The 16,175-nt window shown below is 32.7% G+C and overlaps 1 protein-coding gene across 1 annotated transcript; it reads left to right on the top strand.

Annotated features, from left to right (window-relative positions):
- The first annotated feature begins 498 nt into the window (after window positions 1-498).
- On the top strand, window positions 499-6,047 carry LOC121416446. The gene is made up of 4 exons (XM_041609941.1): window positions 499-556; window positions 2,448-2,518; window positions 2,908-2,974; window positions 3,789-6,047. The coding sequence occupies exons 1-4, from the start codon at window positions 536-538 to the stop codon at window positions 4,713-4,715; spliced, it is 1,086 nt and encodes a 361-aa protein (XP_041465875.1). The 5' UTR covers window positions 499-535; the 3' UTR covers window positions 4,716-6,047.
- Window positions 6,048-16,175: the final 10,128 nt, after the last annotated feature.

Here is a 16,175-nt window from a genome sequence, read left to right as displayed (position 1 = left end):
TCCTTCAAAGAAACAAACGAAAAAAAAAACATCTTCGAGCGGCCGATCGGGGAAAATATGGCAGAAAAAATATTTCCGGGCCCCTTTATTGGCGAAGACTGGATCCACCCCTGATTCATGTGTCTATGAAATAAGATAATTTAACATGCATTTAAGGCACTTATGATTGCCTGGGGGAGGTAGGGGCCGTTTTTTTACGAAAAGTACACAGGGGCGCCAAAATCAGGTCGAATTTGGGCCCCCCTCCCTACGAAATCCTGGATCCGCGCCTGGTAGTGGTCCACCTGTATTCCCCCTATCACTTATATCGGGAGGAGAGACCTGCGGGTCATAGTGATTCAGTTCGCTTTTCGTCTCAAAGGCACAGGAGACACCAAAACAAATGATGATGATAATAATGATAATAATAGAATGGTATACACTGAAATATTCCATTTTTTTATATTGGAAAGCTTGATTTACTTTTTTTAACATCTGAATTTATTATTGGATAGATGGCGTTTTGCAGCTGTTCGTTCGAAACGCAAAAAGGTCAATGGAGTGTTATGAGACCAAGGTAATGCAAATGAAACAATTATTCTTGATAAAATACTATTTTTATTTTCCACTTTTTCATCACATTTTTAATTTCACTTTAATATATATATATATATATATATATATGTACATACATACACTGTTAAAAATGAAATGCTAATTTAGCACTAACAGTGCTTGTATAGTGACTGCACTACGAGTGCTGATTTTTTAGTTGAAATTTGAACTAGAAAATCAGCACTCGTAGTGCAGTCACTATACAAGCACTTTAAGTGCTATAACAACACTCCATATTTTACAGTGTATATATATATATATATATATATATATATATATATATATATATATATATATATATATATATATATATACATGTATATAAAACAGTTGAAGCCAAACGTTTGCATGCACCCATGGAATTCAGTGAAATTTGTTCGCTTACCAAACATCGTAAAATTTACTATATCTTCATAAATATAAATACTACCATGATGAATTTGGTAAATGAGTGAGCATATTCAGCTCTTTGACATGATTAGAATGCCGTTGGTATTGAATTATATTTTTGGTGGAATTTTCTTTGAAAAAAAAGTAATATTCGTGGCAAATTTATTCATTGTTTGTAATTATAATTCAAACATCGTTTCATAGATGTACATGTATAAATAAATTTCAAATCTACAATTTATATTAAGTGTTCTATCATGATACTGTATGTCACCACTAAACAAAAAAATGTAATCTGAAATGCTTGTGCAGAGAAGTAATCTGCATAAATATTAAATGTTTGTGTCCTCTTTCTATTATTAATGTGTATAAAACATGAAGATATGGGGGGGGGGTGGCATATAAATATTGTTCAGCTCCTAATGGCAAAATAATGTGATGAAGAGACATGACATACTCATTTGTTTGATATCAAATTTGTCATGATAGCACAAATATGTACAAGATACAGTAAATGTTATGATGTTTGTCAAGTGTCAACATTTTTTTTATTTCCTCAGTGTATGTAAACTTCTGGCCTCAACTGTAGCTATCATGGGCATTGACGAATAGGATGATTGTGCCTTACATTGTTTGGGAGCTATACGCTCCATTTAAATACCTACAATTTTTTTTCTACGGCATTTAATAAAGCCTTATATATATATGCATAATATATATATATATATTTATATATGCATATCATATATTGTATGTGTATATGAGAACGTTGGCCCACAAAGGATTATTAGATTTATTTTTTAACTTGCAAATGTTTATGAATGAAAATTGCTGCTCTATACCTTCCACTTTCAAAAAAAAATGAAATTGCTTTTCTCCAAAATTTTAAAGGTCAAGTCCGCTCCAAAAAAATGTTGATTTGAATCAATAGAGAAAAATCAAAGAGGCATAACGCTGAAAATTTAAGCAAAATCGGATGTAAAAATAAGAAAGTTATGAAATTTTAAATTTTGCCGATTTTTCGAAAAACAGTTATCTGCCGAACTCAATGATATGGAGATGAGAGAGTCGATGATGTCCCTCACTATTTTTTTTTTTCAATTTTACAATATATCAATTTCTACCGATGTGACTTTAACTTTTACATGTTGAGAGGAATAAAAGTCAGTTTCACATGACAGCAAAAAGAAAATTACACTATTTCATATTTCATACAGAGATATACAGAATGAATATGAGTGAGTGATGTAATCAGTCCCCTCATTTGCATACCGACCAGGATGTGCATATAACTGCTTTGTGAAACGAACTTTGGAATATCATAACTTTCTTATTTTACATCCGATTTTGATGAGATTTTCAATGTTATACTTGTTGGATCGTTCCCCTTTATTCAATTTAACCCTTTCTTGGGTGAACTTGTCCTTTAAGTATTTACCAATGTTAATCTATTTGAATTACAGATAATGAACCCTACCACCAACTCTTCGGTATTAGTAGGTGAATCAAGCTCATCAGATACCAAAGAATATAGGTAAACCCAAATGGCATGTATTTGAATTGTTTGGTTGATCTTCCTCACATGAACTCAATGCTTATCTGAATGATGAGGAAAGTTTTAATTGCAGAAAATACCAAGGGCTCATATAGAATATTATATTACATGGATAACATACAAATTACAAGTATACGAAATGGGAAATGATTTCATATGATAAGGGAGAATTATACCATGATGTTGAGTTAATAAAGTGAAAAATATTACTATGAGCCGCTTCCATAATTAGAAATACTAAGAACAAAGTCAGTCAAAGACTATCGACAATGTGCAAATGACAATATTATTACGTTATTTTCACCTTTTATTTAAAAAAAATGTAACAATAATAGGACTGCAGTAAATGTTTAACCTTTTCTCATTAGACCTCCCATCACCGCGGCTAAAGAACAATCTGAGCAGATTTCTGATACACCATTTACACCGAGAATGGTAAGATTGCTAAACTTTACGTGTTCACTAGCAGGCTTACATGTACCTAATTTCCATATCCATGTTATACTTTAAAATAAAATAGTTACAAGCAATTATGAAAAAAATAGCAAAAGACTTTTCGATCTAGCATATTAAAAATGATATGTTCCGTAAACCTCCATTATTATAAAAGAAAGCTTTATATTATTGTTAAAAAATTATATTCGACATACTAAGAATCTTGCTATAGGACTGGTCAGAAGTCGGTTTCCCCAGTAATGGACCTCTTGTTTTAGTGATATTTTAGTTCATAGGTTCATAACGCGTTATATATTAGTTTGAGTAAAAACAAAATGAACAGCTCATTACCACTCGATTGTTTGGCCTTTTTTCTCCATCAACTGACAATCGCGCAAGATATAGATGGGCGCTAGCGGTAAAAAAAAATGTGTGATCAAACTGCATTGCCCCTCCTTTGTTATGCTTTGTTGTGACGGTAATTTGTTTTTGAGGTCACACTAGTTTACAAACTTGCACTCGCTAGCATGAAACAATCATTATCCTCCCGATATATTTCTTCCAAGGATTCTTATTTTTTTTTATATAAAGACGTAATGATATCATTTACTTTGTTCATAGTGGTTCTCGATGCGGAATAAAAATATTTCAGGTGACGAGGCACACCTTCACTTCCTCGGCAATCTAGATGTACTCGCTATCTTTCCTCATCTCCGCTTCGAAAAGATAGCTACATTCATTTTCCTTCGCAAGTGATAGTTTGTCCATCACCTCCCCAACGGTAATTATTTGCTTACGATGTTCTTTTCTTCAGACTTTCCTGGTTTCATGGGTATCGTTATTGGCATGGATATTTCCACTACTCATTTTGGGAGTCATGATTGCACCTGCGACTGCATCAACCCAGTTCCTTGCTACAAACTCGACCCAAACTCTTAACCTGATCGAAGGTACCAATGCAACAATCAACTTCGACCACCTCAAGTGTCCTCCACCAGCTGTTCCATATTACACGTTCAGGTATCTAACCGAGGAGCAGCCATTCTGTTGTAAGTCCCAAGTTTCCCATTCCTTAATGAGTGGAGGTCTCAAGGAACAAGATCAAGAAGCCAGGTTTTCTGTAGAAGGTTTTCACCTGGATGATACTTTCTCTGCTATCCTGAACATACGTAATGTTTCTGTCCAAGATGGGGGATGGATTGAATTGGTTTACTTTTTACTGAACCACAATGACCATGTCTTCTTAAGAAGAACAGCAGAAATCAATGTGCTTAGTCAACCTAAAAAAGTAAAATGCCATTTTCTCAGGGAAGAGGCGAGCAAGCACCATGTTGTGCGATGTCATGCTCCTGCTGAAAATGGCAAGGTGACAATCAGTTGTTACCAAAATTTTTCAAGGACTCCACCGATAGTTGTCTACACGGACAGTGACGATTTGATTAGGGCAACATTTTTGCCTCCACTTGCCGACCAAGTTCATTGTTGTTCCCATCTTACCACAAAAAATGTAACACAGGAGACATGCGACCATTCAATCTTTCGCTATCCTGAACAAATCCTCTCACCTATCTCTAGCACTGTTCTTCCCCCAGTGATCGATGATTCATTGAACATTGATCATGATCTGTCAACTGAAGGTTTTATGCCTTCTAGCTCAGCAGATCAAGCTAAATTGTCAGGTCTGACGACACTGTGTCTACAAATATTGATTGCAGTGTGCAGCAGCCTTTTCTTGACATAGATTTTAACATTCGAATAGGTGATAGATAGAAACGAGGATCAGAATAATCATTGATAGCAGTGTAACGTATGTTCTTCTGCAAGACTAAAACAAATACATTAGTGATTATTAGTGTCTTCAACTTAATTTGAGTGCTGAGTTAACATAAAAAACGTTACGATAAATAATACGATCAGGGCTAGCAACGCAACACATTGACCTGCCTTTTTGCGCCGTTTTGCTTTAATCCCCACCAAATGAATCATTATCTACGTAAATTGTATATTATCAATAACCGAGGATTAATGGTTAAATCATGCCTCTTGTCAGCTGATGAGCCTACATAATTCTAATGACATTTGTAAAGGAAAATTATGTAATCTCGAATATTCACAAAAAAGAAATAACACTAATACTGTTTTCGTTCCTTTCTCAAAAGTAGATAGTGTCCACCAATGGTAGGAGTGGTGAACTAAAATCCAGAACACGTGTGTATTAGAAATGAAATTGAAGGGATCACTTTTTGGACGATTGCTTTTTAATGAAAATTTCCATATGCACGTCACAACTAGTTCTGCACAAGATCTTTCTTTCGGATGTTGTTATTATTCAGATTCTATGAATTTGTTCTTCTTCTTTTCTTTTGGAAAGGGGGGGGGTATAAACATAAAATCATTCAAGTGGGGATCATAGATATTACTGTCGTATAAAGCTATTACACTCTCTCGGTTTTCATTATTTCAATGAAAAGGTCAATTGTCATTATTTAGGAATATAGTGATAACGTACAGAAAGCTATAACCAAAGAATATTACGTCAAAATCTATTTTCAAAATGTGTTTTGTATTAATAAAGTCACAAATTTTCCTCGATACGCCAATCTGGCCTTGAAAATCTTTGACTCATTACGCCAGTGACATGTACGTACTTAATGAAATTTTCTCTGTTTCTAACTGCAGCTACTTACTTCATTGTGTTACCTTATGTTTTTGCACTAGTTGGAACTTTTCTCCATATTTTAATGTAACATTACTAAAATGGAATATGGTATATTCCATATCAAGAGAAGTAAAGGAGGATCGACTATCAGAAATTGATCGTAAGTAGTTTTATTTTGATTTTGTTTGTAATTACAGGTTTCCTCATATAAATAACTAAATATACGTATATAGGTTTCGTTTTCCTATCATATTGCTCTATATTTTAGCGTGTAGTAGGCAAAAATGTATCTCATTTTTGTGTTGCATATTTTAGTGTATATAAAATACTTGTTTGAGGAAGTTGGAAGCGGTACGTATGAGTTATATTTTACTTGTCAGCTAACTAGATAAAGTGTATTGTATAGTGATTATTTGCAAAATAAATACCGCCATCATGAAAAAAATAATGTGCTTTATAAAAATGAAAAATGAATACCACATAATGATGAATGTCATGTTGCACAAAACAAAATTAAATGCATTTTTCCATCAATTATGAATCTGAGAGATTTTTTAAGCATTTTCATGATTTGGGTTTGCTACTTTTGAAGAACCTTTTCTTTTGCCCATCTAAGCAGTGTGAAATATGCATAGGTTACAAAAATGAACAATAGGTTTACACGTATGTTTGAAATGTTGAATGATAGTTGTTTTATTTCATTAGACATGTGTATATTTAGAAATCCATTCGAATGAATTGAAATATTCATGTGATTTGTATTTGCATATATTTTATTTTATTTACAACTGTTATATTTGCACGTATACCTGAAAGATAGATCTAGGGTTACCACTCCACAGGGTAAGAGAGTGTTAAAAAAAAGATATACTCGTTTATAAGTCTATAATCATGACAACATTTTGGAAAGTTATTTGAATTTGTTCGATGTTTATAGTTCAATGTGCTTCCTTTTACTGTTGTATTGTTTATTCATTTTTGTCTATTGCTCATGAGCATTCTACAGAGATAATTGTCGTCCATGCGTCATCCGATATTTTAGTTTAGGTTAGCAATTTCTAGTTTTATGTTTGTTTCATCAACACTAAGGAAATGTACTCCCCCTCTTGAGTTCATAGATTTTCAATTTATTTTCCACTGATTTATTCACAATGCCGTGATTAACAAAATCATTCCATTTAAATCAATTTTAACGTTATCAAACATGTAGAAAGATTTAGTAAATTAATGTTAAATAAATCCATGTATCAGTGAATATGATAATCTTACACAAAAAACGACAATATTGACTTTACCATTCTTTATTTGTAAATATTTAATGTTGCTTTTGTACATAGCTATTACACTCTCTCGGTTAAAACTCTTTCAATGCAAAGGTCGATTTTCATTATTTAGGAATATAGTGGTACATGTGCCATCTCAAAAAGTTATAAACAAATAATATTACGTCAATATCTATCACAAAATATGTTGTTTGTATTATCAAGGTCTTAATTTCTGCTTGATATGTCATTTTGGAAGATCTTTGAAATATTACCCCCACTGATATATACAAACTTAATGAGATTTTGTGTTTCTTAATTCATCTTCCTACTTTATTGAGTTAAGTAATGTAAATAAAAATGTACTAATTTTTTCACTAGTTGACATTTTATTCATAATTCAATTTTGCACAAGTAAGGATTTTTTTTACATCTTACAGTAACATTACTTATCTGTAAATATATTTCGCATCAAGACCAGTCGAGGAACGACTACTAGAAAATGATAGTAAATGATTTTTTGTTTTAAATACAGGTTTGCTCATATAGATTTATATATATATTTTTTTCTTTTACTTATCATTTTGTTCTATTTTTTAACGTGTTGTAAACAAAAATATGTATCTAATTTTTGCGTTGCATATTTTAGTGTAAAATATTTGTTTGAGGAAGTTTGAAGCGGTAAGTATGAATTACAGTTTATTTGTCAGTTAACTAGAAAAAGTGTATTGTATAATGATTAATTGCAAAATAAATGCCGCCATCATGAGAAAATAATTTGCTTTATAGAAATGAAAAGTGAATACCACATAATGGTGAATGTCATGTTGTACAAAACAAAATTCAATGCAATTCTTTCCATCAATATCTGAGAGAGTTTTTCAAGATTTTCATGATTTCGGTTTGTTACTTTTGCAGAACATTTGTTTTGCCCATCTAAGCAATGTGAAATATGCATAGGTTACAAAAAAGAAAACAGAAAGGTTTACTCGTATGTTTCAAATGCTAAATGATGGTTGTTTTATTTCATTGCACATGTGTATATTTAGAAATCCATTCGAATGAATTGAAAGTATCCGGGCAAAATATTCATGTGATTTGTATTTGCATATATTTCATTTTATTTACAACGGTTATATTGCACGTATACCTGAAAGATAGATCTAGGGTTACCACTCCACTGGGAAAGGGAGTGTTAACATAAGATACTCGTTAATAAGTCTATAATCATGACAATATTTTGGAAAGTTATTTGAATTTGTTCGATGTTTATAGTTCAATGTGCTTCTTTTTACTGTTGTATTGTTTATTCATTTTTGTCTATTGCTCATGAGCATTCTACAGAGATAATTATCGTCCATGCGTCATCCGATATTTTAGTTTAGGTTAGCAATTTCTAGTTTTATGTTTGTTTCATCAACACTAAGGAAATGTACTCCCCCTCTTGAGTTCATAGATTTTCAATTTATTTTCACTGATGTATCCACATTGCCGTGATTAAGGAAATCATTCCATTTAATTCAATTTCAATGTGAATTTAATTGATGTATCAGTGAATATGATAATCTTACAACAAAACAAAAATATTTTGCATACCATTCTTTATTTGTAAACATTGATGTTGCTTTTGTATATAGCTATCGCACTCTTTTGGTTATCATTCTGTCAACGCAAAAGACAATTGAAATTCCTAAGAATTGCCATAACATAGTGTGAATTACAATGATGCATTAGTACACGTGCAAATCTTACAAAAACAATGTTTTCCATATCCTTCTTTATTTGTAGATAATTCGATGTTGCTTTTGTATATAGCCATCACACCTCGGTTTTGATTTTTTTAACGCAAAAGTCAATTCATATTCCTTAAAAAATTAAGAATTACCATATAAGAAAGTTATACACAAAGAATATTATATTTATAATCGTACCGCAAAAAATATGTTCTTGTTTTAATAAGGTCTAACAATTTTGCTAGATACGCCATTTTGGAAAATCTTTGACCCATTACAGAACATAGTTTAACATATTTAGTGATGTTTTTTTTTCTGTTTCTGACTTCAACTTCGACTTCATTGAGTTCAATAAGGTGACAAAAAATATTAACTCCTTTCCTAGCAATATTTAGGAATTATTTTTGCGCAGTGCACTCTAGTTGGCATATGTGTATTCCGTATCAAGACTAGTCGAGAATCGAAGTCGAAGTGATCTCACTATGATTTTGTTTGTAAATACAGATTTACTCGTAAAGAACTTTGAAAGACCACGAATTTTGGTTGATCTTTTAGAGGTCTCTCAATGAACCTACAATGGTCTATGAGGTCTTACACGAGTCTTGACCAATCTTTCAGTGGTCTTCATGGGCTCCAGATTTTTTTTAAATAATTTAAAACAGTCTTATAACAGTCTTACAGGAACATGGTCTGTCAGCGGTCTTTCGATGAACTTTCAAAAGTCTTAAAAGTCTTTCAATGATCTTCAGGCAGTCTCTCAATTTTTTTTTGCGGAGATCACTGTAAGACTCATGAGAGGCAAAGTCCATGGAAAGAATTTTGTAAGATCACTTGTTGCATAAAAGATCTCTGAAAGACCATTGAAAGATCTCTATAGGACTAGTCTAAGACCAGTAAAACAAGAAATATCCATCAGTCTCTCAGAGTTCTTTGAGGGGTCTTTCTGAGCCATTCCACAGAGATGACAAATTTCAGTGATCTTGAAGACCGCTGTAAGACCTCACCAATTTTATAAATCATGGATGATCTTTGGAATGGACTGTAACACTTTCAATGGCCTTTAAATGGTCTCCGTTCTGTGGAATTTGGGCCTAAGCTTCTCAAATATTTCAGCTTAGAGTGAACATAAGAATATATATTTTCGTTTAATCTTAGTCTTAGATTATTATTTTTTTAGGAAGTTTGAAGCTGTAAGCCTATAAAGTTTAGTATATTTGTCTTCGGTTACCTAGGAAAGGCTTATTATGTACTGTATGATTGCAAAAAAATATTGTCATTACGATCAAATAGTATGCATGACGAAATGATATAAGTTCATGTTGTAGATACGGAATTCTATACAAATCATTCCATCATTTATGAATCTGAGACCATTTCGACTGCTTAGTTTGGAAGATGTCTTGTTTCATCAGTCTTTCTATACGGCATAAGTATTTTTTACATGTAAACAACCATTAAGAGTGTAAAACAAATTACAACTGTTATATATTTGAAAAAAGGGTGTTTGGTTTAATAAAAATCATTTTTCTTTTTTCTGTATTGCACATGTATGTGAAAAGAATTAGGCACAGGTTATAAGGTTTACGTGTGCGTCTAAAATGTTGAATGGTATTATTTTCTTTTAGTTGACACGTGCACATTTTCGAGCACAATCTTATGAACTAAAAGTCCATGTATCTCGGATAAATATGTGATTTGTATTTGCCAATACTCTATTTTATTCAAGATTATCACATTTAAATGTATACTACCTAAAGGAAAGGTTTATTCTTTAAATGTATACTTAGGTGTAATTCCCAAGTTCCGGTTTCCAACTTAGCGTTACCACTTTTCTGGGTAAGGGATTGCGAAAGAAATATATACTCATATTAACTATATAATAAAGACAATATATCGGTGAGTTATATGCATATTTTGTATGTTGTTTAAAGTTCCATATGCTTCCTATTATTGTTTGCCCTCCATTGTTTTCCTTTTTGATTGTTGATTATAATTGTTCATGAGCATTTTACCGAGATGTTAAACTTCAACCATGGTAACAATGGTCAACAATTTCAAGGATTTTGTTTTGTTTGTTTCATCAGCACTTACAAAATGTGCCTCAAGTGGTTCCCTTATGTGCATAGATTTTCAATCTTAAACCCACTGATCGGCCAACATTGCCGTGAATAATTTAATCCTTACATTCAATTCAATCTAAAGCTCATCTAACATGTCAAGGGTTTCCACAAAGTGAATTACATCGATGTATCAGTGAATTGCTCATTTTATTGTAATTTTTTTTCTTTTGTATATAGCTATCGCACTCCCTAGGTTATCATTCTTTTTTAAATGCAAAACTCATTTTATATTCTTAGGAATTCAGTGGTACAATATAAGAGAGCTACAGAGAAATATTATATATCGATATCAGGTTAGTTACAGGTCAGGTTAATTCCACGCTTGAAGAACCTTTTTATATCAGCACGACGAAAAAAATACGAATAAAAAAGGTGCATGACCAAAACATTCCATAGCAAAATACATCTACTGGATCATGCCTTTAGTACATACCATCCACACCATAAGAAAAAAAATGACTTGATAAAAAATAACGAAATACATACTCTGTTTTGGGACGTAGTGTCGTAATATATCATAATTATCCGGTTTACTCATTATAAATGAAGCGGTGTTTAGGTATTCAAATATACTGTGTGTTCTTTCTTGTCAATTTGTATCATTTTTAAATAGTGTACACAGCATGAGAATCTAATGTTAAAAACAAATTTACATTCGGCAATCAAAATCAAATCAATCTGAGTATTCATAATCCCCTTTGAACATATTCTATCGGTATATTAATATGTTCATAAAAGATTCGCGATTTTGAACAGACAAGCTAACAAGAGTGTATGTTTTTGCCCATACATGTCATATTGTCGTTTATCCATTTATCCTACATAATGACGTTCATTCAATCGATATTATATTGATGATAAGGCTATTAATCGACCATATCAAAACTAGCCATGTATAAATTAATAACAAATCAAGTCCTTAGAATTGTGTCGACAAGTACGTTTTAAGTTATTTGGGGAACCGTATCTAAATAAATCATTTTTTTTTAGTTTTGGGGTTACCTTTTCATATCTCTTTTTTAACCTAACAAATCGTTTCACTTGCTTAGTATAAGACTTGTTTGCAGCAGCTTGTAGTTGTATATTTTACTAAGTATGCTCATGGCACTGAGATTAAAGGGGCACTCGGGGTTGAAAATAATAGAATCTAAATAAATAGAGTAAACTTCTCATAGCGAAATGCAGAAAGCCTCATTGAATCTGATAACAAATAACAAATCTATTAAATAACATCATTAAGCACTAACTTGTGAGAACAATTGTATGCACATCTCCATGTTGAAATGTCCTAAATTCCTTATTTCTATTGTTATTACAAGATATTACAATTTTTACAAATTTGTATACATACATTTTATATGCACGTTATGATATGTTTCCTTTGTAATAAGATGGGTTGCAGCAACGACGATTAAATACATTAAAAGGAGAAGTTCACGCTGATGAAAAGTTGATAGTGAAAATGGCGCGAATAGTGATAATATAATGCCCAACGTTTGAGAAAAATCCATCAAATAACATTTGTGACCTCATATGCGAGAAAATCTCCAACATACAGTACGGTCAAAACATTAATGAAATGACATTTCCTCAGAAAATTGAAAGTGTTTGTTATGGGAAATGAGTATAATTATCACTGATAAGCAAATTATTTTACGCCCGTTCCTGAAAAGGAAATATAACATAGTCATCACGAACAATTTATAACTTGAAATTATGCATTCTATAACGCGTGGGGCGGCTGCTCGTTTATGACGTCACAAATCCAACGCTTCAAACTGCAATAACTAGATCGTTAACGGATTTTTTAGTGCTGTTTTTACAACATTTTTACAGCACGAACTTCCCCTTTAAATCTGCTGTCCATCTTTTAGTTTATATCATTGGAGGACAAATTTCAATTAATATTATTTCATAATAATGTCATACAATACAAAAAACAGAGACGATATGACAATATCATTTTGTTCATTGAATATTCATGAAGACGTGCATGGAATTGTTTTACTGAAATGCAAATTTTCAAAATTTAATAAATTTGTTATTTCTTGTACTTTCAATTGATTGATGGCGCATTTTTTTAAGAAGTAGATATGTGTTGCTTGATAATAAACTGCCTATATTCATATAATAAAATCAAGTATGTACAATTTAAGACTCCCGCTTTTATTGCATGTTGTTCTTAACCATGTTTTGTGAATAAGTGACAAGAGGAGAAAAATAGCAGTATGTCAAGCAATGAAATGAGAGCGGTGTGTTTCTTGAAACACAGAAGCATCTGAAAATTCTATTTCAATATGTTCAAGATTACTTACCTCCGCAGCGATCCAGCTGTCACCTTGATTGCCTGACTTATACCTTGATCACATTTGTTCTACGGCGGCCGTACGGCGAGTCGAAAACAGCCGTTTTAACATTATTTGTATCAGCTACATATAGGTGGTTTGAATAAAAATGAATACAACGGCTGTTTTCGACTCACCGTACGACCGCCGTAAAACAAATGTGACCAAGGTATTAGCAAACACTATGGTCTTGTTTTTAGAAACATAATCACGGATGTTCAGAACACTATCCCCATTTATGCAGAATCGAAGACAAGTGGAGTTGGTATGCTCCTGTCTTGAATTGGTTGACTCTAGTCGTTTCGTTGATTGACGATTTGGATGCCATAATGACGTAAACGTCATCTGAAGCATACGGTACACAAATTATATGTACAGCATATTGCTTTGTCGAGTAATGATAAAATGATAAACTATAATGCAGATTGAAATCGAAAAAAGATAGCTAGTGTAGTGTTGACTTTGCATGACAAACTGCTTTCTTAACGTGTATTTTTTACGGAAGGGCAATATTCCAAATAAAAAATAAACATGTTTAATTATTGAAGCCTATTTTTTTTTTTTGGGGGGGGGGACTACCACCGACAAGTAGAAGCGATTAAATAGGGCTTATCTATCAGATCGTGTTCATGAGTCTTTTTGAAGTCGTGTGATCATGTGCGGGAGAGGTGGAGTCATGTAAAGACACATGTGATCCCTGGTGTAGCCAATCAGAATCGTCATCCAAGGAATGTTGCCAGCCATAACGATCGATACCGGGCATAGTAGCTGAGTGGTAGAGCGTGAATAAAATGGAATGGGAGATTGTGGGTTCTATCCTCATCCAAGTCATACCAAAGACTTTCTGCCTTCTTGCTAGACGTTCAGCATTCACAATGGAGAAGGGTAATTGTTACATGGTACGCATATAATTCACAATAAGGACAACAAACACATGGCATTCACGATCTCCATAAATCAAAGTCAATAATTTAATTTCTATTATCCAAATTCACCACTTACATAACGGTGATACGGTCTTTTAAGCTGTTTAGTATCCATTTAACTACTGGCCTGATATATGTGCGCACATTTACAAAAGTCACCGATACAAGTATCAATGTACAATGTGTGATTCAGGGTATAAACAATAGACCGGTTTACTCATGTAGTCAAATTTATGGACGTTTCTTCCTTCGGTGCCTAGTAACGAGTTATCCCATTAACCTGTAACTTACAATGGTATTTCAATAATTGGAATCCACTCTGCATATATTAGTTGTTGCTATGTCGGGCAAACCTCTGGCAAGCTTTCCGGTTGTTAGATACAACTTTTGTTAAACTGGTATGCATAAGATTTGAATATGTTAGTAAACCGGTCTGTTTCCTCAGATTAAGATGAACACATGAGAAGTTACATTTAGTTTCTCACTATTATCCAATTTGTAAATAATAATTATCTTCGGTGGGGGGGGGACGTCGAAGATATTGCTGTATACACGCTTGACCAAAAAAAACGCGTTTAAAGGGAAATGTTTTTTTTTTCAGTTTTGAACGCGCTCCGTGCGTGCACTTGTTAAGAGTATCACAAACACTGATTTTCAAAAAGGGAGTAGTTTTGAAAGACTGGTCAAAAGTCAATCGCATAGTCAAAGGTATTTAGGGTATTTTTTTTCTTTCAAAGGTTTTTTTTAAGACACCAAACGTCAAGCGTGTTTCCTCCAAGTTGTTTTGAATAAAACAAAGAAAAACATCCAACTAGCATAACATTGGAAACTTTATCAAAAATCGGACGTTAAATAGTTGTGTAAAATAAGAAGGGTATGCCATTTTCAAGTTTTGCTGTATTTTTCACAAAATAGTTATATTTGCCATCACTCACTCACTATTTCTTTGTAATTTATTGTTTGAAGTATGAATAATTATATTTTTCTCCTCATTTTTATGTAACCCTATGTTTTTTCCCCTTAAACATGTAGAATTGTCACTGTTTAACAAAGTATGGTTCAGTCAAGGTGGTTCTTGTTGTAAAATCTGTAAAAATTGAAATAATGTTTAATTCAAACTATAAAAAAAAGAAATATTGAATGAGTGACCTCATCGGCCCTCTCATTTATGTTAATTGTACATGACTGAGTTCTGCAGACTGTTTTCTGATAAACAAGCGAAACTTTCAAATGTCATAACTTTCTTATCTTTCATCTAATTTGAACAAACTTTTCAGCATTATAATTGTTTGATCTTTCTTTATTTACTGAAATCTTTATTTTTCTTGGCTGGACTCGACCTTTAACACCTCAATTGTACATACTGTATAGGAAACGCGTATCCATGTTGCTCTAATACTTTTTTTATAGATCGTTATTGTCTAAGGTCTGTCGTGTTCATGTAGGAATATGTCATTAAAAAAAATCCAATCAAATTCACTTCTACAAAAAGCAACTGTGTACAGATTAAAAAGGCTAGGTTTTTTTTATTGTAAATTCAATCGCTCGTTAGCTTAGCTTCTTCGAAAATCGTTTCTATAGAGGACTTCATAAATATATTTATCTCGTCAATTTGTCTGATCTAGCGACTTTTCTTGATTTTGATTTGCTGAGAAGCGTTGTTGCTGTGGTAAATGTAGGACGAAGAATCCTGTCTTTTTTTCATTTGCTCGATATTTTGTTGTTTCCTCTTATACAGCCGATTTCCGTTTACTTCATAAACTTAGAAACAACAAACTTACATAGTGCACATTTCAATTGTAATTTAATGTGAGGATTTATAATGATATCATGATCTATTATATTGTAACATAGGTTGAAATAATGCGGTTTGTTTTACACTAGGAAATATTCCAGCACGAGGGCAATTAGGTGTCCAACCAATTTAGGGCAGTATGTTGCCTTAGCGGAATGTCTATTTTCCATTAAAAAGAGCACCAATTACTTTAGAAGGGCAAGATTTTCATCCCACTGGATAAATAAAATGTCCAAAATAAGTGCCCAATTTTGGTTAAACCATGGTCACATTTGATCTACGGCGGCCGTACGGCGAATCGAAAACAGCCGTTTCAACATTTTTTGTACCAACTACATATAGGTGGTTTAAATTGAAATTA

This window comes from Lytechinus variegatus, chromosome 6 (genome assembly GCF_018143015.1).
Source record: "Lytechinus variegatus isolate NC3 chromosome 6, Lvar_3.0, whole genome shotgun sequence".
NCBI lineage: Eukaryota > Metazoa > Echinodermata > Echinoidea > Temnopleuroida > Toxopneustidae > Lytechinus > Lytechinus variegatus.
The sequence above is the reverse complement of the archived record's forward strand: the minus strand, read 5'-3'. Positions and strand labels throughout refer to the sequence as shown.